Source organism: Anneissia japonica, unplaced genomic scaffold (genome assembly GCF_011630105.1).
Source record: "Anneissia japonica isolate Jap-2015-1 unplaced genomic scaffold, ASM1163010v1 scaffold407_len587689_cov185, whole genome shotgun sequence".
Classification (NCBI taxonomy): domain Eukaryota; kingdom Metazoa; phylum Echinodermata; class Crinoidea; order Comatulida; family Comatulidae; genus Anneissia; species Anneissia japonica.
The window spans coordinates 557,011-584,312 of record NW_022686478.1 but is presented as its reverse complement, the minus strand read 5'-3'; the positions used below and the strand labels follow the sequence as shown (position 1 = coordinate 584,312).

Genomic DNA, 27,302 nt, shown 5'->3' with positions numbered 1-27,302 from the left:
CATATGTCCTGCTTAACCCCAAAAGAACCTAGTTTTCTAAGACATTAGAGTCTACTATTTAATTTCTTAACTACAAAATCAGTATGATCCCTCCAACAAAGTTTATTGTCAAGCACCACCCAAAGATACTTATAAGAATCTACAATCTCCACTTCTTGACCATTAATGTTTACTTTATTCGGAATAGTTCTGTTATTCTTCTGTTATTATTCCTGACGTGTAAATCGAAAACAAGAAAGGGGCCAAAACAGTACCCTGTGGTGCACCAGTACTGGTAGACACCGTACCGGAAATAACGTTATTCTATAGCTTAACATACTGAAGATGGTCGACCAGGAAGGTGTACGGTAAGAATGGCCCAGGAAAAAATGGTCCCGGTAAAAATGGCCCCAAATGACAGGTAGGTAAAAATGGCCCCAATAATAAAATTCTGTATTAAAACTGATTTTTTAAAAATCATTATATGCATTTTTTTTAAACTCAAATAATTAAGTTTTTAAAAGGAATCTAACATCAAATAAATTGCCATTTACATTTTATTTTTTTGCAGGAATTACATATTCAATGATAAAATAGTCAAAGATAAAAAAAAAAAGCCATGAATAACACTTTTTATTTTTTTTTTTCATTTAAATGTTAATAAATAGCAACAAAATAATCAATAAATCAACATAAATCATGCATTTATTAATATTAAATAATTTATTTGTGGGCAATTTCACGGAAGCGGAATCACAATTTTCCAGAAATTCAATCCGGGTATTGGTAAACCCCACAAACAATGAGTTTATATGAACATCAAATTATTATTTTTTTTTCTACAATCATAAAGGGTCTGGATGGGGTTCGCAGTGTGTTTAGAGGTTTGTGGTGTATTTGCAAGTATTTTTTCACAAAAAAAAATCAACATTTCAACCAAAAAGTAGGTTCTTAATTTTCTTATTGATGTACCAAGTGAGTCAATCACAATTGAATTGTTTGGTTTTCTACAGTGTGTTTTGGAAGGTTTGTGGGATTTAGCAATACCATTTAATCCTACCATAATTACCCTACCCTCACAATTACACGCCATTTTAATTCTTAGCATAATTGCCATAGTTACATAACTATGTATATATAGTACCGGTATCTCAGTTTACATTATTTAGTGTAGTTTTAGGCACTTAAATTTCGTTGGCGGGAGTAAAAACCAAATATGCAATTAAATAAATTGCTTAAATAAATGTATTTCTAATTATTCAGTTTACTTTAAAAACAATTTTTGATTAACAGATACTTCTTTGAAGTAACTCTAAACAGAACACTTATTGCTAGGTTTGTGAGAAAGTAAGCCCCTTTTCCCATACATGAACTTGTGATTCAAACACAAAATTGATCCACATGCTTTAACTACTGTTTCTTTGCACTGTTTATAACATGTAAAGTTATTTAATTTAATACTTAACAAAAGTGAATTTTGTAGTTATCTATGAGTTGCATATTTTGGTAGTTGAAGTACTGTATGTATGTCATTCCTCTACGTTGTTAGTGGAATAACGTTTTTAAAACTTATTTTTTACTATCAAAAAATGTTACTCAATGGCCATTGTTTTCCGATAATCTCTCAGTACATTATTTGCATCTGTTGTGCAACTGTATTTGTTATTGATTCAATTCTTGCTTATTTAAATATTAGAAGATTTAAAAAAAAAAATATCATTTCTATGTTACTGAATTTTTTCATTGGGGCCATTTTTACCTACTTGTCATTTGGGGCTATTTTTACTGGGGCATTTTTCCGGGGCCATTTTTCCTGGGCCATTTTTACCGGGGCCATTTTACCTACATTCTACCAGGAAATTAAAAACAAACGAAATTATTACACTCGGAACATTCAAATCAAATAACTTACCTATAAGAATGTGAGGCTGAATTGTATTAAATGCCGAACTAAAATCAAAGTACATGATTCTCTCACATGGATTAGTTTTCCAGTCATCTAAGTGACAATAAATTATCTGAAGTTTATATAGTATTGCAAACTGAAGAGGATCAAGATGATCTGAAACTGTTAGCTTTAAACTATTCAGTACAATTTTTTCAAAAACTTTCATAGGTACCGACGTCAATGCAACCGGTTTAAGATCGTTATAGCAGGGAGATGTAAAAAAATTAAAAAAAATAAAAATGTTTACATCTCCCTGGTTATAGCAGCTAATAGGGTGTCTTTTAGGAACTGGAATTAGACATGATGTTTTCCAAGCCAGCGGAAGTACATGAGAAGAGAAAACTAAATTAAAGATATAGGTAAAGATGTGCGAAAGCTGACAAGCACACACTTTCAGTACTCTTGGTAAAATCCTATCGGGACCAGCTGCTTTCAATGCCTTTAACCCTTTGAGATGTTTTGTTACACCTCTACTTCATCATCACAATCATATAATGAATCGTTAATCTTATGTTTAAGTTCCAAACATTCACCCATGAAATCATGTTTATTAAAAATCTATTGAAGAACTCATTTAATTCATTTGCATATTGATTGGACATATTGGCATTAGTGCTCCTATTTTCAGATGAATTGTACCCACTCACCTCGCGCATTCCTTGCCATACTTAATTGCTTCATGTCGTGTCATTTTTATATTCAAATTTGTTTTTACGAATTACTCGCTTGAATTCTTTCTGAATGATTTTAACTTGAGCTGTATCACCATTTTTAAATGCTTTTCTTTTTTGCTTAATCACTTCCAAAACATTTTGGTTTATCCAAGGCTTAAAATTACCATAAACCTCTATTTTCTTGACTGGAATTACATTTTCAGTACAAAAAATGACATAAGCATTAACAGTTTCTGTCAGTTCGTTCACGTTTGTACTGTTCTTTTTGAAGATGTTCCAGTCTGTCATCTCGAACTCATAGCTGTTCAACTGACTCATCAGACCATTGTTTCACTGTAACAGCTTTTGGTTTTTGGCGGTGTACGGTACTTTTGGGCGGTATTTTGGTTGTAGCTGAACTAAGTTATGGTCTGATAGACCCAGGTTCGGCAGTTTTCTTGACACGAAGGCATCTTTAACATTTGAAAAACAAAGATCAAGGGTAGCCTCGCCCCTAGTACTACACTTAACATGCTGGTAAAAATAAATACTGCTTCTATTTAAAGTACAGTGGTTGAAGTCCCCGCTTATTATGATGAAGGCATCCGGGTGCAGAATTTCAATTTCACCTATAACATTGCTCAGTTCTAAACTCGCTTCTTTTGCCCGTTTTTTTATCTGTTGGTACGTATACAGCTACCAAAACTACATGCGAAAACTCCATTGGGATATAATACGGGCGTATAGACAGTACCATATATTCAATGCGAGGCAAACAGATAAACTTCTTTTATGTATGGAACAGTGTTTTAGTTCCAATTCTTGTGTATGGCTCTCAATGTATAAATTCACCTAACTTTGTATCCCTGGATAAAATGCAAAGCAAATTATTCAAGACGGCATTGGGTACCCCTAAGTATTGTAGATCAACATCATTGCTGCATGCTCTAAATCTACCTAAAATGAAAGATATTATTTTGTCTAATCAAATTGATCTCTTGTCACAACTGCTTGTTAATGATTCTAACTCTAGGTTACTTTATTGGCCTTTTTCTTAATTGCGAAGTAAAAAATAATATGTCGTATATAAGTAGGCCTACTCTCATTGACAGAATCAAGGGTAATATCGATAGAAATGTATCCTTTGTTTCTGTTATATTCAATAATGTATACAAGAAACGTTTAAAAGCTGATATAAAGAGTCACAATAACGTAAACCATGGAATCTGTGACAGTGTAAAGAATTGATTATACAATAACGATATTCATACAATCATTAACTTAGTTTTATTGTGTTTTATATATTTTTAACCTTCCCCAGCATGGGGGTATTTGTTGAATAAATTTAATTGAATTGATATTTAAGTAAGTTATTTAAAATGTGAATGAGAAATTACCCTGCCAGTATTATCGGACTGATAGTACATAATACTAATGATGCAATAAATGACTTTAAATCAGTATAACACTGACAGTAAATAGCGAAATATATTTGTACAAGTAAGCATACTACAAGCTGTACCGAACAAAATAAAAAAGCAATATGGGCGGACCGGTATGTCCATTTACGTTGCGCAAAGGTATACTAATTTAGATTAATAAAATCATATTTCTTTATGTGTAGCGAAACAACAATGAATACGTGTTTTGCTCCACACAAGATAGTGACGCCTATTATTTATCCATCATCGCATGGTAGAGACTATGCATCAATGATTTGTTTAAACAACACTGCTTATGAATACTTTAATTCTTTGCACACTGCCAATTATAGTTTATGTATATTGTTTATTTGAAATTGTAAAAGGCGTAATCCCTGTTTTCTTTCGCTAAACAGTAACTCATGAACAAGCACAGAGTTTTGGGTGGGGTGGGTGGTTATCCGCTAAATCAAGAAACTTTGTGGAGGATATTTTCCTTATTCAACATGTTTTGTCAAATCTTTACAAACAAAATTAAATTCAAACAAAGCTTGAGCTTGTAGTGGATTTATTGAGTCCCTTTATTTTTATAATTAATATTACAATATTGTTTCCCTACAGAATGTATACTTATATAATATATATAAAAAAGGGTTCATACTACTGGTTATAAATTGTGTTTTGCATCATATATACCACATAATGTACCGAAAGAATGTCCACAAATTGTGACATTCATTTGTTTTGCAATAAATTGATATTAAATTGAATCAATTTGCCATCTAGGCCCTATTTGTCATTTGTCATCAATTATTAAAATTCGTCGTGCGGAGACTTCCGATTAGAGTAGTTCCGGATATTATTATGCTGCCCTCTTGCGATGAGGTCTACAGCTGAACTTCGTAATGGAAAAGGTATGGAAATATCAAAACCCATAGCAAAAATAAGTCATGTTATATGACCGAGAATTTAAAGATTCGTCGAGTCACTATACTTAGCAGTTGCATTACTGTTAATGGCGTATAGTATACAGGTCAATTTCCATTTTAAAGAAATGAAATGTAAAATAAAATAATATGCATTTTACCCCCAACTTGAGACCTTTGGTACATGAATTTGGGTTCAGGGTTCGATATCATTGAGGTTTAGTAAGTTAAGTAAATGGACCTAAGATAATGATGGTCTTTGTACACTCGTAATTGGGCCATGGAAACCTGGAGCATATTATCCATTATTTATTTATTTACATTCTATAAGAGGAGCAAGTTCAACTAAAGATAGGTCTACTTAAGAGTGATTAAATTACCTATAACGAACATGATGATTGGGAGATATTTTGCAATACTGACTATTTATATGTTATTTGGAGAGCGAGGGGTTACTTTTTTCCACTTTACAATTAGCAAATTTGAACCAGCTTTTATACCTCCCTGGTCTGGCTTTAAGCGCCTGGAAGGTGGAATTCATGGATAGTTCTACCACCAGCAGCCCCTGTCGGACAAACATTGATTCCTCTTTTGTATGACACCGATTGTCATCGGAAATTTTCCCATCAACAAATTAAAGTTATGTGATTTCATTTCCTAATAATTGTAGTAAAAAACACATGTTTTGCATTTTGGAAACTATAAATTAGGCCGTCCCCTTGTTTCCCTACCCCTGTTGGCAACCTCAATTGAAGCCACCATTGGAACTGGGTCGTTCCTTGATCAGTGTATGACGAAGATTTATCGATTTGGAAAACCGGAATATGACGGAACATAAATTGATTTTGATTTAACTTCAGTGTTTATAAACTGACTTCTGTACATCTCGATTTTCATGTGACTTGCCGCCTACCAGTACAAGGTTACCCACTACCACAACGAAATTCATATATCACGACCCTATTACGCGTGCCACGAGACGTAGTCCCCGCCCTATGAGCAAGTCCATTTCCATTATAGGTAAACATTTTGTAAAATAACTACTGTACAAAGTATTTTAAGTTTTAGTGAAATGATAAAATATAAATACTAATTTTTAATTTGTTACAAAAATCTGATAAAATTTTAATGTTGTATAAGAAAGATGATATGAATTATTTGCTCATCACAAAGTTTCACCCACTTGGATAATGAAACAATCTATTTGTCAAAGTATCCGCCGATTTTCCACTGAATGTTTACAGTTAGCTGATATGCTGTGTGTTGGTGCGGTGTAAAGTGTACGTGCTTGGACTTTAAGATAACTTCTTAGTTCCTTGTAGTTAGGAAGTTGGTCTGTTGCTTTCTTTCGACAATATGTACCCAACAAGATTACCAATTGGAAATAAACTGTATGACTAGTAGAATGGTCATTTTTGAAATGTTAAACTTTCGGCCCAGAGTTGGGCAAAACTGTTTATCTGTTCTTCGGACAGGGTTACTTTGCCATTCTAGAACGCTAAATAGTTGTAGCAGACATGGCGGCGGTACATGTTTGTTGTACCTGTTGATTGTGTTTTCTCTTATCGTTTCTGGAAATTGTAAATATTCAAGCGATGAATGTGACTGGAGAGGAGCGTAAGTATAGTGTGTCTGTACTAAAAGATTTTACTTAACGCTAGAGAGTGATTTTTCAGTAAGCATATCCATATGTGTTAAATGTGGCCGAATTTAAACGGTCCTACACGTCCCCGGTGGTAGATTTATTTGATGGAAGGTAACATACGCTTTAGACTTTTAGACAATTTACAAAAATGAGCTTTAAATAATTATATAACCATCATTTCCTTCTGTTCCACTAAAGGATGGACCAATCATTATTAATTAAATTTAATTTATGAACTTTCGCTTGGTTCATGTACTAAAACTTGGAAAGGATGAAACAGTTATCCTCTAGTCAATGAGGTTAAATTTTAAAATTAGAAATCTGCATCTATATGAAAGTGCAAGATACCCATTCACCCATTGTTAACAATTATTACAAAGGTTACAAGTTTCATGAGTTGTTTTATCAACAAATTTTAGATTTTTATTGCAATGGAAATTGTAAAAAATTATATAAAAAAAATGTTTGAATACTAAAAGTTTAAAATATATTCATTAGGTAAATATTGTAAACATATGGATGGATGAGATTTTCTCATCAGTATTCTTGAAAATGATCAAATAGATCGAAATGTTGAATCTCAAAATGTCTGTGTCTTTCGGAGTTACTGTCTTTTTGTTTCATTAGGTTTGTGTCAAAAAGAATACTCTACTGCTACCATGATATCATTATTAACTGTATTATAAGGTGTTTAAATTAAAATGTGTACCACTTATAAATGGCTACAGAGTAAATAACCATGGTATATTATATTCTGTGAATTTTAATATTGGGTCCTCAGTTTCAAATGTATTGCATATATTATAATAAACAAATGAATTGTGTAGGCCAGTTTAATTTTTTTATATTCCAGAATTTGTACTTTTCTAGTGTTTACATTTTTTCAATGTAAGCTTGCCAAAAAGTATGCATTATTGGACAAAAAATGCTTGATTTAAAAAAAATTACAAAATTAACTTTTTTGTTTATAGCACTACCGGTACAGGAAGTAGTGTGAATAATGTTTATAATAATTTACGTAAATTGCTTAAATTTCCGTACTGATGTATGTGCAATTCAACTGTTTTTAGTTGTGAATAAACTATATTGTGTTGTATTAAGTAAAAATATTGTAACTGTCTAACATACTGTTTTGAGCAGTGATCTTTGTTGTTGATTATTTTCAACCTGACTCCACAGAACGTATTTTCTTTTCTGGATTTGTGCCCTACAGCAAAGATAACGAGAAGATCATTAACCTTATGCTTTACCTTTTCTGGCATTTGATTGGTCGATTGAGGATCCTGGGGTGTTCTTAAGTGTACCCCTCCAGGCAATGTCAAGTGCAGAGTTCTGGTTCCCTCATCCTTTGACCCTCATTTTCGGTTCTAGCAACAGGAACCACTTGCAAAAGTTGTTTTGTAATTAACAGAGTTTAAAAGATATTAAGTTACTACACACATAATTCACTTGAAAATTCACCTGATTTTTCTAATTTTCATTTTAATTCTTTATTTTTCCCACTTGGATCAATTCAAATCAGGACTAAATATGTAAAAATAATAAATGCAAATTTACCTACAATATTATATATACTACATATGTACTGTAAATCTAGAAGTTTATCAGAAGCATAAACATAAATCCAACATATTTATATCAATTATTGATATGCAATGAATGACTTTGGTGACTATTAATTATCACAGTTCCCAAACTTGCTTTTAGTTTTTGCATACAAGGAATGTACACACCCACAGGGTTCTGGTTGATATCAATTCTGGAAATTATGTGCCTACATTACTTTTGTTTATAATTTTACATGTATATGCCATGGTATTATTTCATCACTGCAACTGCCAAATTAATAAAAATAGTAATTGATCAATACTGTACATGTACTTGGAATGATATAAAAATAATGATTTAAAGTATAAAAAATTAATGCATTATATATACAATATTATAAAGTGATAGAAGATTGAAAAACATGATGCAAAGTGGTATTTTAATTTTAAACATAAATACTGTAACTATTTATTTTTACAATAAAATTAATACTCTGAAAGAATTTTTTGTGAATAATTTCTAAAGTCTTATAACACTTTTGTACTTCACCGTGGCCTATTTTTCAATAAAAAATCTATGATGCTAATATATCTTTTTTTATTTACAGTGGTCTCACAGAAGAATCATCGTTGCGTACAGTCAAGCAGCTTTACCTACAGTGTTCACGAGGCCGAATTGAATGGCGTTATCCAAGTGGCGCTATTCGCATCACGTTGCAATATAGTCCTAAAGGCACGGAGTTCCGTGCATGTATTAAACCCTCGTTACGTAGTCAGGGGGCAAACATTTATACTGATGTTCCTCAACAACTTCAACTTTTAATAGCTGATAAAAGTACGTCTTTGGACTCAAGTATGACATTAAATTCAAACCAAGAGAAGAACTCACAAGAGACGCACTGTTTTCATTCCATAAACGGCAAAGCTGCAATATTTATAGAAGCAACGCCAAACATGCTTGCATCTAAAATGGTAACAGAATTAGAATATAGTTTAGAACCTATAGTACCAGAGTTGGAGCAAGACCCTTTATCAGGTATGTCTAACTTTTGTTCAATATTATTTAAAATATTTTTATTTTTTTGACTTGATCTTACTGTACAGTTAATTTAGAGTAAAAATGTAAACAGTATACTTCCTAGCTTTCGTTGCTATCTCAGCATTTTTAATTATCATCGTCATCAATATTATGAATTTAACCTGTTTTTTGATGCTGGCATACTGTAGGCTATTAAATTTCACTGCTTGAAAAAATTGTTTTTTGAGACAACATTACAAGGAAATACATTATTTTTTGCAAACAAAATCTGACACCTCATTTTCAAGATTTGGGTTTGGATGATTCATGTAGGTTTAATTATACCACCAGTTCAAGAAAAAAAGTCTTTTCATATTTCTTCAATATGTGGAGTGGCTGACACTTGTTAAAATACATATACCCATTTATATTGTGCATGAAAGTATAAGCATCACTGCCAAGGCGACCTGACCTGATCGGACAAAAGCCCTTCCATGCTATTGTGCATGCTCAATACTTAAGAATTTATATTGTTTGTTCTTCAGGCACTGTACCTAAAGAAACCTTTCTTCGTAGTCACATTTCAAAAAATAACACGATAACAATGCGTCTATAGTAGTTGCTGCTTTTGACATGGTTTTGGTAAATTTTGTAAGCTTCTCTAGAGATGAAATTTCTAATAATTTAATAAAAAGTCTTGGTTGCAGTGTTATCAAACTTGTGAATGTACTAGGATCAACAGGACTTAACTTCCACAAAGGACCATGAAAGCCCAGTAGATTATCACTTGAGAATCCATTGATATGGGTTTAACCTAAAATCTTTATAAAAAGACTTAAGGTAGACACGACAGCCATCGGCCGCGATGATGTGCGTAACGGATCCTTTTTATTGATGATCCGCTCAGACTGCTGCCGACAATCACCTGACTACATCGCATCGTCTATCACTCAAAGAGAGTGGAGTTGGATTCATCGTACGATGGTCTACGACGCAGTGCTCGGTTTTAAGATTGCCCCTCCATTGTTTTGGGCACATTCTATTTGCTTCAAACTGGTGTGAGCTCAAGACAAATTCACTTCTAAATCGATTAATCTTAGCAGAAATCTAGGATTTTTCATTAACATTAGGCAAGACCATTTTTATACCTTGTTTAGCGAACCCGCAAACAAGGTATAAAAACTGTAAATATTGATAATTTTGAATAAAAATTAAATTTTATTTTTGGCCAATTAGCGCACCTGCCGACAAGAAAAAGTGGAAATTTCAGAAAAAAATAAAATGTTTTCTTTATTTTTATTACGCCCTCCACTGCCTTGAAATCTCCAAAGATAAGATATATATATATTTCTTCCTAATTATATAAATTTGAAGCATTTAACCATCCTATTTTACATTCACCAATAAAATTTTATTTTTATTTTCTCCTCCGTCTGGATGATTTTGGCAAATCTATTTGCTATTTAAATAAGAAAACAGAATTTTATTTTAAATTTTATTCCGCCCTCCAATAATCTTTACAAAAATAAGTACGCGAAACAAGGAATAAAAAAAGTCTCACCTTATCTATATTGTTAGATGATAGAAGCATTCTGTCTTGAAAGAAAAACAGGTCTTACAACACATTGGCTAGCATAGATTACAGTAGTGTTGCAACCATGCAAGAATTATTCGTTGTTGGTAATCCATATAAAAAATCACTAAAACAGAAGTGGCACAGTCCTGTCATAAAGTTTGCCAAGCCAAAGTCAGATATACTGTAATTAAGCTCATTAGAAAATTGTTGAATTAGTTGTGAGGAAAACAAATTTCAGGATTGGAAGGCGAGTCTATCTTCACCAAGCTGTGTCCGATCTCCAAAAATATATAAAAAAATAAAGACTTAATAAAGCAATAAACAAAACAATCAGCTGAGCAACATGTACTGTACAACAAAACCTACATGGTTAAGTTGATAATTAGCATAATATTATACATATTGAAGTATTTTCATAAAGTTATTAATTGTAATGTTTTTTATAATGTTTATAATTATACTAAAATAGTTATATTATCTTGTATGAAGGTCATTATTTGGGAACCATGTGCTTTCCGTGTTGTTAACATTAAGACATATATTATGAATAACTGAAGTAAACCGCAAATGAGTAATGTTTAAAAAACGATTATATAAAAATAGATGATGACGAATGATAAATACACAGCTTTTACAACAAACCAATATTGATTACGGATATCACAAGACAATTTTTCAAACAATTATAATAATTATAAAGTGTTAGATCAATAGCACAGAGGATTGCAAATGTTGTGTTTGTTTTTAATTATCAGCCATTGAATTTTTATTGAGTGAAACTTTAGTGAACTAGCCATTATTCTGTGTAGCATTTTAATGTAAGAATTTTACACCTGGATGGGGTTATCAGTGCATTAGTAATTCTCAAAAAGCGGCAACCTACGTACTTTGTGTGTAAATATGCTAATCTGTGTCTCACAATCCTAAGGTTGTTTCCTTCAGATCAGGATTAGTGTCTCCACTAAGCTCCAAAAATTTCATCTTAAAAAAAAAATCAACATTTCTTTTCAAAAACTTTTATACAAAATTTTATGTCAAAAACATAATAAAGAATTTATGTTTTTATTTGATTGAAATTTCTTAAACAACAGTTTTTGTGTGTGGTTTCGATCAAAGACTTGATTACTTCTGTCAGCCATAGACGCTCTCTGTGACAACCATATACTTTGTTATTAAAATAGACTCTAAATCCTAGTGTCTTTCTGTGCACTTGGATTTGGGAAATTTGTCAAATGACACCATCATGTATTGAGGATTAGCCATTTTGGGCAGCAAATGACACTTTTGTTTGTGGATTAACTGTTTTATCTGTCATAGTCCACTGGCTTGTAGTAATACTGTTTTATCTGTCATAGTCCACTGGCTTGTAGCAATACTGTATTACTACAGTACTTGCACTAATCAATACTCAATTCTATAATGGGAGCTTCCCTTTCTCATTTCAGTCAAAATTGCCCGCATTCACATTTCAATCATAATTGAGAACAATTTCCCAGGGAGCTTTCTCCTTTCAAGTATAATGCAAATTCTTTCAAAAAATTACAATCGGGAAGAACCATTTCTAAAATGCCTTTTAACAATGTCTGATACAATGATAGCACTGACAGTTACTGAACATTGGTTTTACCTGTGTGCGATGTTCCTCTCAGAACCTTTTCCCACACTATATGAAATCAGAACCGTTTATTTAATCACAAATGTACAAAATTAACTGATAACAGAGCTGATAAAGTTGGCTATCAAGTGTTTGTTCATAATAAATGAAATTTAGCTGGATTGGCTCTAGATTGAGTTCATGTTTGGTTTAAATCCTCAACTTTCAGAAAAATTATATTGTTCTAATGTTTTTAAATTTTGAAAGCCTTGCTTCTAAATTGTACAAAATGCTTGTTGGAATAAAAGTTAAAAATGTTTAAGTAATATTTACAGTACAGTAGGTCAACAGAGCACAATACATAATGCAAGGATGCTTTATAGCAGGCCATACTTTGTATAAAACCAATTACAGAAGAGACATTATAGTAAAAAGTATAACTATACAACAAAAACACAGATCTCCGTCCATGCCAGCGAACATGTAATAAGACTTGGCACTTGGTAAATGATTGATTGATTGATAAGATTGACTGATTGAAATATGGGCTAGCCTGGGAAAAATGCAAAAACATTATACAAGATTTAAATTGTAAATTTGAATTGCTGTGTCAATTGTGAAGTTCCTCAAGAGGTTTTCACAGCTTCTTCAAATCTCCCGCAATTTTCGAATCCACTAAACTATCCCAAGTTGCATTGTATCTTTGCCGCTTTATTTTAGCATGTTTACCTAGGAATTTCCCCCTATAGGTACAAAACAAAGGCTCTTAATTCCCAGATTGTCATAAGGCCTACACTCTACTATCCTGATTTGTGTCTATTGTGTTCTGTTGACATGAAGGGCTTGGTCTGGGTGGGAAAAAGCTAGCCTACAGGTATGTGACAAGCAGGCTTAATTGTAAAGGAGAAAATCTTTCACTCCTCTCTTACCTGACTAATTGATAAAGAGGTGGGAATTTATATGGCTAGTTTGGTTGTAGACCTGTTAAAATGTTGGTAAAGTAATGAATAGGCCTATAGTTAATTTAAAAATATAAGTATACAATTGGTTTCCAAGTTTACAACCTGTACATATACTCAGTTCTATAAAGGTAGTTCATTTATGTATTAAAAGTAATTAAAATTGTGTAAAAAGTAGTATGATTGGTGAACCGGAATTTTTTTCTGACTGAAATCAAACTAATTTAATTGTTCAAAAAACTCATAATTGTCATGTTTGTTACAACCATTTTCATACCATGTCAACATAAATTTGTAGTATCCTAAACCTACCATTGTCAGGATTGGAAAAATCTACACGTTTAGCCATTCTGCACGCGTGCTTGCCCCACCCTTGTGCACACCTGTGCTGTCCTTTGTATCAAAATTGCTACAGAACAACGAAAACCATCCATTGTCATGTTACAAGATCCGAGCAAACAAATATCATTGAAAAGATTATTGATTGTACAAAACAGCCAGATTTCAAAACAATTGGATTTGGGAACAATCGCAGCACTTTTAATATACATCGGCCTTTTGTTGTTTTACCTAAACAAACTCATCCTGTATAAACTTGCGAGTTAATTATGTCTCATTAGACGCCAATAGTTTGTGCATTGATTTGGTAGATGCGCAAGCTGCAGTGACACATTTCAACTACGTGTATTGATACATATTGATTGTTGAAATCAATGGAACTGTTTACAGCGTCCGAAATGTTACGCCTATTACAATAGCTCAGCATTTGCTTAATTAGTGCCGGGATACTGACAGTCAACTAACTTGGAATATCTGTTACAATAATATGCTGTACTGTAGGCCTATACTGTTAATTATTGATAAAATCTTCAGAACTCTTGATCTTGTCCAGTAGGAGGTAAAATACATTATCAACTGTTAATTAGTGATAAGACACAAGCATGAAACAATTCAGTTAACATTTTAACCAGTCAACCTGTTCATTAACAGTCAAGATATTTTTTAGCAAAAGGGAACGTACATTAACAAAAAGGGCCTTCCTGCATTCTAATTTTTTTTTTAATCACTAAATCAACAACTTCTACATGGAGTTTAAGTTCCCATAAATAAATGAGTTTAATATATTATTATAATTGGATATTTACAGTTATTTTTTTGTACTTTGACTATCAGGTCCAAATACCATTATTAATGGATGTTTCTATGGAAACAAATCAGCTTGGATATAAATAACACTGCAAAGAAGTACCTTTTGTTCATAGTACTGTTAGGTAGCAATTCATTAACTTTTAGATTGTTTTATAAAGGAGTTTAAACAAATCCTTTTGAAACTCTTAACAATGTCTATGAAACTCATCTTGCTTGGCATGTCAACTAGACTCATAGCTACTAAATCTAAACGTTTTGCTAACGAGGCTGTTTTCATGTTGTGTCTTCCAGTCAGTCAGAAGCCCAAATAGTTCTATTCATATACGCCATTCCTACTGTACTGTAGTAGGATTGATCAGAGAAGTGTGCAAAATATAAAGTGGTTGTGGTTCTTTTGTAAATAGAAATCCAAAAAGATTTAACTAACTCTTTGAAGGAAAAATTCCTCAAAGGCTGCAAGTGTTATTGAACACTCAAAGAAGCTTAGCAGTACATGGTTCACTGGTGTACAATACTTGCTGGAATCAACCACATCAGTTACCTGTTGTATTCTTCATTCAAGGGAACTTGTGGTCAGCCTTGCTTAGCAAACTTTATTTTTGTCTCTAACAATGTACTGAGGTAGTTGACATTTTTGGTCAGGTAACAAAAGATAACAGTATACATACACCATCATTTTATTTCAATAGAATACAATAGAATATTTCAAATTAAAGAATACTTAATCACATGAGTAACTACAATTTAGAAAGGGATTATTTTAACTGAAGAAATCTGTCTACGTACCGCAGGTTGAAATAATAGAATAAGAGGATTTATGTAAAAAGTGTACTAAAAAAAACAAAGCTTAAAACCACATACCTGTACTGTAATGCTGAACACCTTTCATTTCTGTTTATTTTTTCTTTAAATTTACAATACAAACACTATAATCGGATCACCTATAGAAACTTTCAATACAATACTATTGCTATACTATACAATCGATAACCCATATGGAACTTTAAATATCGGTTAGTCTTTTTCATCAATGGATGATGGATGTTAGTAAATTTTTCTACTACTTTTTTTCAAATTAAAGGTATACTATAATGTGACCATGTTTACAAAAAATTCTTGTCGGACACTATTAACAGGTTACATTAGGAACCACCTTAACAACTGACAGACAGGGGTTCAAGACACTGAGCATCCACTTGTTAGTACAGGTCACTCATACTGTAACTGGACAGATGACCAATAAACATTATGCTGACCTAGTCATAGCTTTCCTGGGAAATGCATTTTAAAGAGAGTTTGATTGTTTGTTCATCAGAAGTCCTGTTTGTATATTTATTCACTAAATTCCAGTGGAGAATATACTGTACTTTTCACAGCCTCAAAGTTGTTTCTTTAGATCAGAAAAAATTACTTTGATCAGTTACGTAAGCATTAATTTAAATGTCTACAAAGTATAAAAATCTATAATACTGTTGCTATGATCATAGTTGAATATTCTTTTATCATTAATGTTTTTGAAGGAAAATTAACTTGCAATGATACACTTTTTTATAAGAACACATTTTTAAGAAGACTGAGCCTGAAATTACTTAAGAAATAAGAAGAACATAAGAACAAATTGAAGTTGACTTAAAATGTCAAATGAGGTTTTTTTTTCTTTAAGAAAAATAGAAAAACCACACAGATAAAGCGATTCACTTGCAGAAAATTATTAAGCGATTCACTTACAGAAAATTATTAATGTTTGAAAGGTTATACACAGTAATATGCTGTATAATTTGAATTTTCTATTTTTGAAAAGTGACATGCAAAATAGGAGCAGAGTAAGACCATTTTGAGCCTGAAATTGGCTAAAAGTTAAGAACTTGGAGCCTGGGCACAATTTTACTGGTTCTTGTAAAACATAAGTGTATAGCCAAACAATTGAAATTTTATACTTTCCTTGAAATTATCCTGAAAGAACATTACAATTTAAGCATTTGTTAAGAGCTAAGAATAATATTTTCACATTATAATTTCAGTTTCCACCTAAAAATTGACTTATATTTTATACAAAGAAAGCAATGTAAAATAGCTAGCATCTGTTTATTAGTTCAACAGACTTTACTGTAGGCTAGTACAGAACACTCTAGTAGGCTGAGAGTAAATTCAATTTTTGGTTGTCGTAGATATGTTTTCAGCATTTGAAGGCCTACTGTACAGTACAAAATGAGAACTGATTGAGTGACAATTGATGGAAAGGCTTCTCTCATGTGGAGAAAGCGTGCCTAGTTAAACGTCCACCAACTTGGCAATCTCTGCATCTTGAAATCTCATCTCAACAAATGTTTCTATTTAAAGTTTGATCAGACGAAATGACAAGCACGTACTAATAAGGTTTATGTTTAATCGGTTTTGAAATCTAAGTATGATGAGGAATGTCAGCAAGTATAACCATGACAACTGCACAAAATCGACATCTGGGAGAAATTAATTTGAAATGTATTCTTAGAGTTTATTTTTATCCCTTGAAAAGACTAACAAATAACAATTTTTAATAATAGTTTTGTTAAAATTTATTGATGTTATCATTGGAAAGAAACAGTTACATGAACTTTGCATGAATCTCTTCGGATTAAAGTTCCCATTTAAAGTTGTTGTTTCTGCTGCAAGTGATTATATACATCTTTTTTTAGGCTTTTATATTATTTTGCTTGGATTTAGATTTATTCATTGTATCAGAGTGGTTGCTTTGGGCAAAGCTTTTAGTTTATTTAGCAAGGGACTAAACTTACCCTATTCCTGAACTTAAGTGTTAATTTAGAACCAATTGATAAAATTCACTGAAGTGAGAAATTACTTGCTGATGAAGTACATATGACATAGCCAGTATTGGCAATGACCAGAAATAAAATGTCCAAAGGGGCTAAGAACAATTTATAATTTACAGGCAAATCTGCTGTGATTTCAATCTGGTGACTATTAGTACAACTATAGTCTGGTCACCGACAGAAGTAATGTAGAGTGTTAATAACCAGATCTCTGTAAAGAAGTATATTGGCAGTTTCAAAATTTAAAATTGAATTTTTTTTTTTTCATTAATTATTTTAATTTTTTAGATGAAAAACAGGGATAATTATATTTACTACTCAAAAAATAGCTATCAGCTTACTGTTCAATAATCTGAATTGAGTATTAGAGAATTGACCTGAAGCAATGTAGCATCTAAGAATTATTCAAACATTATATTTTTTAATAAGTAAATAATTCCCATTTTCCCTCTATTGATAAAATGCTCAACATCAAAATAATTAGCTGCTTCATAGGAGTAATGCTTCACTCATATTGTTGACTTTTTTCCAGTGATTTCCCGCAATTGGGTTACATGGATATTATTAAAATTCAATAGAAGGATTAAACAAACCATTGTTCTACTTTAATCCTCTTATTTGTGAAGTCATTAAAGCTCTTTAGATATTTTTCTTACATTCTTTATTCTCTTTTATTAAATACTCATTAGGTTGTGATATTTTATGCTTAATATAATTCTGTATTGTGTACTGGAGATTGGCGCTTGGTAGACAGGTCTTAATGTTCAGCTACTGTAGACCTAGAATATGGGTTCCAGGTGTTTGATTGATGGGTTAATCTGGTGCCAGTCTAGGCTAATGCATTGCACTTTTGTAAAATTAGAAGGAGGAAACTAAAGTCAACTCTAGATCAAGTTTCTTGTTCTTATAGAAAGTTATTTTTGTTTTCAACTTTGTTCTGTAAGAAATAAAATGCTCATGTGGAAATGAGTCTGTTTTTACAGTACCTTGTTTATTACAAACCCACTAATAATAAGATTATAATTTTTGGACCTTTAGCACACCAGTTTCTGTAAAAATAGTGATAAATAGGGGAAAATTGTTATATATTTTATTAAAGCCACAACCATAATCCCCTAATTAAGGACATCTTCATTTATTGCAACTTTTAAATTCAGTTTCCATTGCCAAAGTAAATAAAGTACAACATTGATTAATGAAAGCATACACATAAGGAAATACATTTATTATTCAGTATTCTTTGATTGGAAAGGTTTTGCGGTTAAAGTGATTATACTTATACTGAAGAACTACTGTACAAAAATGTGTGTGGCAGAGATTTCCTATTTTGGCAGACGCAGTTGTTTGATATACATCAATTACATGGCACAAATTTCAATGGTGTGGTTTGGTTTATTCAGTGCAAAATACAGATTTTTTTACATTAGGAAGGCTTTCTAGTGTGCAAAGTTCTGCAAAGTCCATTCTTGGATTTAGCCTTGGGAGAATTAACCAGTAGCCAGACTTGTAGGCTGGAAGAATTTGCCCTGGAAACACATTTCAATAACTGCCAAAGTCAATTTCATCATGCAAGGAAGTTCATGAAACACAAGCAATAACCTCACATCATTACTTCCCTCATATCAATTAGGCTTCTGATACTAAACATAAACCTTTACTTGGTTATTATTTTACCATAAGATCATTCAGTTGCTTACAGTATATATAGAAATAATTTCAAGGTTAATTTTTTTATCAACTCTTCTGTCTGGAGTGATAATTAAGAATGGTGATGGTGTTTCTAGTACTTTAAAAAAAAGTTGGACTGTCAGTCACTCAAAACAAAAACATCTTTAAAATATGAAATTAAAATATGAATTGCTTATTTAAATAAAGTGGCGGATTCAAAGGGGGCGGGGGAAGCCGCAATTGTTAAAATATTTTTTTAATGGAGAAAATTATATTGAAATTTGAAGTCTGAGAGTGCAATTTCCAGCCATCTAGAGGTGCCATAATCTAACAATTTCATATCTCAAACCCAACCATGGTGGGACTGAGGTGGTATAGATCCTCCATCTGTGAAAGTTCCCCCACTATTTTGAATTCCTGAATCCGCCACTGGTGTAGCAAAAGTTTGCCTACCAAGTCCATCAGAAACTATTAAGGAATACATTAATCTGACCAAGTTAATCTACAGTACACACTTAGAAATAGAAATCAACATAATTCAAAATCCTCTAGACAATGCTTCTCTCAGGCTTGTTGTCATCTCTTTAAAATCAGAGTCCAGAATGGTAGAAGGTGGTACTGTATATCAAATTATATATGCAGCTCTGGTGAACATTGTTTTCCTGATTTTAGACCTAGACTTGGGACTTATTATCATGGCAGTATTATTGTTCTCGGCCGGGTGAATAGAAGCAGGAAATCTAGAGTAAGCCATCAAAATCACTCTTGTGATCAATATACCACGTTGTGACTTGGTTGTGACTAGACATGAAAAAAACAGGGAAAAAAAACCAGAAATGCGTTGTTCTTGCTTCTTATGTTTAGATCGAGATTATTCTCTAAAAAACTGCTAAATCTTCCCACAGGTTTATGTTCACATTATTTACTTTCAATTATTGATCAATATCTGTAAATTATAAATATTATTCTTATTCTTCAGATAAGGCGAAGTTAAAAAATAATACTTTTCGTTAAAATGGGGTTTTTTTTTTATAGATTTTTCATAATGAAATCTTACCTAGGCAGGTTATGCCATTCCAACAAATGTATCTACCATAAATTAAATTTTGTTACAAAAATATAAAAAGATATTGTGGTAACAATAAAAAAGATTCTATGAAGAAAAAAAAAATTGTACCTGACCTGATTTAAAAACCAATTCTCTGTTGAATGATTTTCCTACAAAGGTTGCCCACCTAAATATGAAAGCATTTTATTTTTAGCCAACACTGAATGTAAAACTTAAACTTTTTTTTTTCTTATCCTAAAGTCAAAACCCTCCTATTGATTTCAGTTTGATTGTGATGTTGAATCGGCTGCAAACCAAGCAATAATTATAAAATCTGTCCCATTGATATATTGTTTTTACGCCATTCTTGTCACAAGCTATTCATGGAGTGCTAGATAAGATGACATTCCTTGAGTCACCTTGTAAGTGTGCCCCTGTGCTGGCAGTGATTGTTCCATTTTGATTGTGTTTTCAATAAACATCAGTGACTTCTTATTGTTCTTATGTCCCTAGCCGGTGACACGGAAAAGTGTCTTGTAATAATTCCAATTTGTCAGTGATTTTATTGAATACTGTAGTTTGTTTTTTTTTAAAATATATTCTTAGTGTTTATCTTTCGTTTCATTCTTATTTGTTCACAGCGAACACAATTACAACCATGCTACTGTTAAAATACAAAATTAAAATACAGATACATCATCATCATGTTATGATTTCACTAACTAGTAATACATTTCATCATCTTGTTCATAACAGTCTTTATATGACAATACAATAGCATAATTAAGAGTATCATTCTTAATATTTTTTTGTCTGAGTGAAGTAAATAAAAATACTGACAAACATGAAAATGATACTTTAAAAGTAACAATTAACAAAATAACAATTGCTTTAATAGCAATAACAAATTATCCCTATTAACATGCTATTGTATACAATCTGCTTATATGATAGATGCCATTATACAAATATGTTTATATAAAGCCTGGTTAAATATAAACAAAGGATACAGATTTTTTTTAAATTTTATTATGCATGGTACAACATCAAGTTAATACAGTAGATATTTTAGTTTTAAAGTTTAAATGTATAATACGTGTACTAAAATTATAAATACATGAATTAAAATGTTGATTGTAGTAATAATAAACATAGATACTATATAGTATACCGTAAAACCTCGAATTGAAGCCCAGTGGGCTTAATCTTGTGATGAAGCTCATCTCGAATTGAAGCCCCCTCTTTGGTTTCAAAAATTAGCCTCGAAAACAAACCTATGGGCTTCTTTTCAAAATAGCATTGGCTTCTTTACAAGATACAATGTGCATGAAATTCAGAAACAAAATAAATTAAAAACAAGCTTGGTTTATACATTAGGTGATTTAATGCCAGTTAAATACACTCCATAATACAGATTGATGTTACGTTGACCTTATTTATTGTTTAATTTTACAAATTCACAAAATTTACAGCATTCATTTTGAAAAGAAGCCCCCCCCCCCTGTTTACTTTGCAAAAGTAGTCTCGAAAAGAAGCCAATCTCGAAAAGTAGCTTATCTCGAAAAGAAGCCAATCCAAAGTTTGCAAAAAAAAAAAAGAAGCCCAGGGCTTCAATTCGAGGTTTTACAATATGTTTTTGTATGTAGTTGCAAGTGAGTGGTATTGACGTACAATTTTATTTCAATTTCAACTTTATTTGGTCCTTTGCAGAAAATATTCTGAGTATTTTTTATAGGATATAAAATACAAAAGGTACAGTATACATACAACTACAAAGAGAATATTTAAAAAATATTAAAATACAGTAGCTCAATGGATTTTGTCTGTATCCATTGTCTTGCGTACTTTATCCCAATTGCTTCCTAACGTTGGTGCGAACTTGTGCTCCATAATGGGTGTATTCATCGTTGTTAAAATGCTTCCGCGGGCAATCTATTCACCAGCTTCCTCTTGTCGGATCAATCTTTTCCTACACATCCTCTTTCTCAGGATACCGATTGTTTTGCCTTGCAATAAAGCAGGACATCGAGCACTCTACAAAAACATGCAGTTGTTCACTAGCTATTTTAAAACTATCTCTTTACATTACAATACCTCGTAAAATATTTATATTAAACAATGTACCAATTACCAAGAACATGTGTTATTACAATGTCGTTAGGCCGGATTACTCTGCTTTTACTGTAACTTCAATGTCAATAATTAAATGTCCTATGCCTCTTAAAATATGACTAAATAGTATTCCACATATAAATATTTTAATAATTTACTTTATGCACTCCTTAAAAATCTGTTATTGTTCTCTGGTATGAAATTAATATTTTTCTTAGTTTCATATCTTGGTAGTTTCTTCTTGTTTCTCTTGTTTATCATTCTAAGACACATTAATTCAAGTGTAAAACATTTGTTCCCATTGTTCGATTTTATTTACCATTCAATAGATGATATACTTGGTCAGCTAGAGGACACAAGTATGTCCATGACTCCATTTCCTACTGTCTTCGTATCCTAGTGTCCTTAAATGTATACTGTGCAACTCTCAGAAAATCAAATACAAATTCAATTAAGCAATTTATGCAAGTTCAACTTCAAAAGAAAAAGATCAAAACAGTACAGTCTCCTTTTTGTTTTAAATAAAACATTTTAAAATTCATTTCTATCAAATTGAAAAATAAGTAATTTTAATTTTAATTAAAGGAAAAATAATGTTAAATTAAACTTTTAATATAGTGAATATATAAAGGTATACTGTAAGAATTTGAGTATCTTAAATAACATGTACATTTTTCTCTTATTATTTGCAGACTGCCGGCCATGCAATGATTCGGAGCTGATTAGAGCATTCTGCTCGAGTGATTTTGGTAAGCCACTTGTTCCCCCATATGCGATCATATCCCTTGTGTTTAAATCCTGATGACTTCCGGCGGGCCAGAAAATTCCTAATTAATTTTTTCCAAAGCTGTACAGATTAAATTTCATTAAATTCATGTACAACACAATAGTCTCAGAACGACAAAGCTTATAATAGTAATACACCCTATGAACTCCAGATATGTTTTAAGCTCAATCTAGAATCAATGCTTACTGATGCTAGAAAAAAAAGTTCAGTGCATTTGTTTGCAATGCTACAGGCTTTAGAAGAAGGTGGTTTATTTGGTTGATTGTAAGGTGTTTTCCTAGGACACCCTACCATATAAATTAGGTCAGGGTAGCATTCATTTAAAATTCTCAAATGTACTTAAATACACCATATAATAATACTGTACTTTGGTAATGTTTGAATTGTATTGTTGTTGTTGAATTGTTTCTACCCTTTCCATGTCACTTGACAGAAAATGATTTATTGTATATTTATTTAAATCTTCACAAGTACATTTGCTGACAATATATTATATATGTAGACCAGTCCATGATTTTGATGTATTGACATTGAGGTGGGAGGGTAATGCATAGTTGTTGCAAAGGTTGTTTTAAGCATTTCTCTAGTCACTGCAAAAATGGTGCAGGACTTGTTGAATTCCAGAACAGGCTACATGAGGTGTCTAATGGCCTCGTATCTCCATGGAATTTGTGGCAAATAGAAACATTATCAAGGGTTTTCTAATAATGTTCAGCTGTTTGGGTAAATATAAGAACAGTTCTGGCTGTCAGCATGATGAATCATGCCAGGAAAATAAAAAGGACTTAATTTAATAACAACAATGCAAACATTTATATTTCAGTTGCATACTAATAATAATATAGAGGGAATGCATCAATAATGATTACTTAAGTTAATCAACAAAACTAATAAATACAATTTAAAACAATATTAAAAATTCATAAAATTAGGCCACAAGCTGTAGAAATATATGAGACAACATTTGTAATGTAGAAGCCTTTGATATGTTGAAGTGTCCATAGAATAATTTCTTGTGATATCATATTTTTCATCATTTAAAAATGCCTACAGGTCTCCTTTCAATTAAAGACCACTTTTAGGACCTGGGTTTGCATGGTCTTTAGTAGCTTTGGTCTCTAATTAGAATAATAAAGATAAAAGGTATTTGTTAATTTGAGACCACAGAAAAGTGGTCTTTAATTGAAGGAGTCTTTAACCACAGGGAGACATTAGAAGTAACGATTTGTTTAATTTTTTTGTTTTACAGTTATCAAAAGCCAAATGCGTGAAGTTGCCCACGACACCTTCTCGAAAGAGTCTTTCATAGATTTAGCCGTGAGTCATGTCTTTCGCCAGCGTGACGAAGTGTTCCGGCCGGCCAAGCACAGTCGTTACAGTGGCATTGTTGTCACCCCACTCAAGTGCGGTGTGCGACAGGGAGATGGTCATTTCCTGATGACAGGTTCCATAGTGCTCGGGAAAGCACGTCTGGGTTGTGCCCCACGGTTTCCCCAATTCAGGCGCATTGCGAAAGCAATGACAGAGAAGGGACTAAATGATTGTGACCTCTCTGCTGTTATCCTAGGATGATATATTTTCAAGAGATGATATATATTTTTGTTCAGTTAAAATTTATATCAAGCTGTTATACACTGCCTCACTGTGAAAATATTTCATGTTAATCTTCAGTACTCAGAAAACTCTTCGGTAGTTTTAATTGGCAACCTGACCATACAGTAGCACTAGCTACATAGAACATTCCAAGTTTAAATCAGTTGTTTATTGGAAATACTGTGTGTATGAATTTTTATATAGCACATGTATTCTTATCTGTTCTATGATTCATCATAAGTATTTAGCTGAATGTACTAAGAACCATATGCCAGAAAATATTCATTTTTATTATTTTTTATTAAAAAAAGTTATTCGAAAAAATATATATATATTAGTTGCAAGAAATACATAACCTAGAAATTGCTGAAATCTTTGTATATCATTGCAAATGATTTACACACGATCAAAATCACTTTTTTGTCTTCCATAAGATTCTGAACGTGTTCGTTGCTCAGGTGTAGACACCTGTTAACAATTTAAAACAAGTCCCTTATATATATAGAAACCAACATGCATAAATTCTAAACGCCCTATGATGCCAGTATTTTAGCCTTCCATTTTCTTTTATATTAGGGTTTTGGTGGTTTTTGTTAATTTGCTTAGCTTCTATAGTATCGTACCAGTTAGCGAGTACCTCCATTGTGTTACAAAAGAAAATTTCATAATATGTACTTGAATTTATAACTGGCCTCTCCATTCAGTAGGATATAGATGAGTAGTTATGCATACCTATGTGATTTCTTTAGATTTGTAAAGCGTTTTATGTTTATTATTGTAATGATGTCTTCAAAAGCTGTAATGTTTCCAGCTATTGTATTCAAAACAAATATTTTTTTCATTTTACTTAATGCAAAATTGTAATCATCCTCTTAGCATATTTTTTCTGTTGAACCAATTTTAATTTATAGTCTGTGGCAAATATAATTAAATTTATAGAAATAAAGAATCTAATTTTATTTGGAAGAAAATTGACTGAATATTATGTTTTAATTTTTTTGGTTCATTGTGGCTTATGGTACTTAATGCTGTGGTGACAATTTTTTCTGAAAGGTATTTAATTGTTGTGGTCATTTTATAGATATAAGAATTATTTATATTTTTGTATCTGGTGGTACATGATACCTAAACAGGTTGCTGTGTTTTTCGTTGCCTTTTGCTATATCAATTTCCATCCAGGGTATCATATGGCAAAAAAATGCCTGCTTGTCCATTACCTCTTCCACCCTATTACATCACACACATGTTACTAAACAAATAGAAAAATAACTTAATATTTTCCTATAGTTCTTACCCATCTAAATTTGATATTTTTATACGAGACATATGACAGCTGGTATTAGGGCATCGCATCTTTAGTGTCATTCACCTTTGACACAGTTAATTAAAATTTATATGATTAGAAAAATACTGTAGATATTAATATATTTTAACTGGTGAAATGTTTTCTCTAATGCTTTTAAAAACCTATTTTTAAAAATATCTATCTATATGGGATTTAGATAAGTTGATTCGTCTAGTAAGCCAATAATTAATCTTCTGTTATTACTATATGAGAACTGTGTGGTGGACTGCTTCCCACACTCATGTAAGTTAATTGCGTTGGGCTTATTAAATCTCATTGTCTCATTAAACTGATTACAAGTCAACACTTGCTGGAGTAATTAATCTTTGAATATTCTGCCTTCAGAAATATGAAAATGTACAGATGTGACTTGTACAAAAGTCACATTGTAATTTGTTTAGTATGTTCTTAATTATTTTGTATTACAAAATAATTGACATCTTAAATAATTTATAAACAATTAATGTGAGAAGGTTTTTATTTATACAATGAAATATCAAAGCTTTTATACCTGCCAAAGAATTTTTGTGAAATAGAATGATCTCTTCACCAACAATACCAACACAAATTTTAATACATATTCCCTCACATATTACATTGTGGCCAGACTACTTAAGAATATTATGTAATACTTAGTTATTTTTTGATGTTTATAAAGATATTTTTGGTATTTTACTGTACTGTTTTCAAAATATTGTGTTTAAAGTTGTGTTATTAATTACCAACATAATTAGCTATTATTTAAGGTGTTTTGGAAATGTTGTGTTCCTTTTACATTTAAATAATTTAAGACAAGTTAATTCCATTCTTGTGACCAAACACTAATTGTAAACTAAAATTTGTTGGTTTCTTGTTTAAATTTTGATGCTGCAATAAGGCATCAAAACAGTTGTGTTCAAAGAGTATGTTATTCTGGAGTTGTATATACTGTATATCTTTAATATTAATATTATTTTGAAGAGTATTATCTGTAAATATGCAATAAAAAAACATTAACAAATTAATCAGTTGTTGTTTGTTGTTTATTATTTGTTGTATACAAATTGACTTAAGGTATCGGACTGTTTATCATTTTTCAAGAACAAAACATACTCTTCGCAGAAATGTCGGAGAATTATCCATAATTCGCAGCGTCATTGTGCTGAATTACATATGGGCGTGGTCTGTGATTACCTAGCGATGCTTAGTATGTTTACATCATTCAGGGGGTGAAATGAACCATTTTCTTAAAGTGCACACAAGCCTGATATCCTTGTAACAACTGTTAATTTAAAAACGACGCATAATGTAAAAAAAAATTGGTTAACGCATAATGTAAAAAGGTTTGACGCTTAATGTAAAAAAATAACGCATAATGTAAAAACTAACACATAATGTAAAAATAAAGAAAACAATTTTCTATTTTGAACCTTGTCCAAAGGCCACACATCGTCACACACTCCCAGCATGGGGTCGATGAAAAAGTTTACATCCTGTTTTTAATTTTGTTTTGTTTTTGATATATTTCTTTTTCATCGGATACAC

General features: G+C 31.7%; 1 protein-coding gene across 1 annotated transcript; it reads left to right on the top strand.

The window, feature by feature from the left end:
* Positions 1-6,154: 6,154 nt before the first annotated feature.
* On the top strand, positions 6,155-26,782 carry LOC117117163 (meteorin-like protein). The gene is made up of 4 exons (XM_033261383.1): positions 6,155-6,544; positions 8,728-9,155; positions 22,746-22,802; positions 24,090-26,782. Exons 1-4 carry the CDS (start codon positions 6,321-6,323, stop codon positions 24,410-24,412), a joined length of 1,032 nt encoding a protein of 343 aa, XP_033117274.1. The 5' UTR covers positions 6,155-6,320; the 3' UTR covers positions 24,413-26,782.
* The last annotated feature ends 520 nt before the right edge of the window (positions 26,783-27,302 follow it).

Excerpts from the sequence above, each read along its gene's own strand:
- LOC117117163 (XM_033261383.1), top strand. The coding sequence starts at position 6,321 with ATGACTAGTAGAATGGTCATTTTTGAAATGTTAAACTTTCGGCCCAGA. Across the intron at positions 6,545-8,727 it reads GAATGTGACTGGAGAGGAGC|TGGTCTCACAGAAGAATCAT; the intron begins GTAAGTATAGTG and ends TTTTATTTACAG. Across the intron at positions 9,156-22,745 it reads GGAGCAAGACCCTTTATCAG|ACTGCCGGCCATGCAATGAT; the intron begins GTATGTCTAACT and ends TATTATTTGCAG.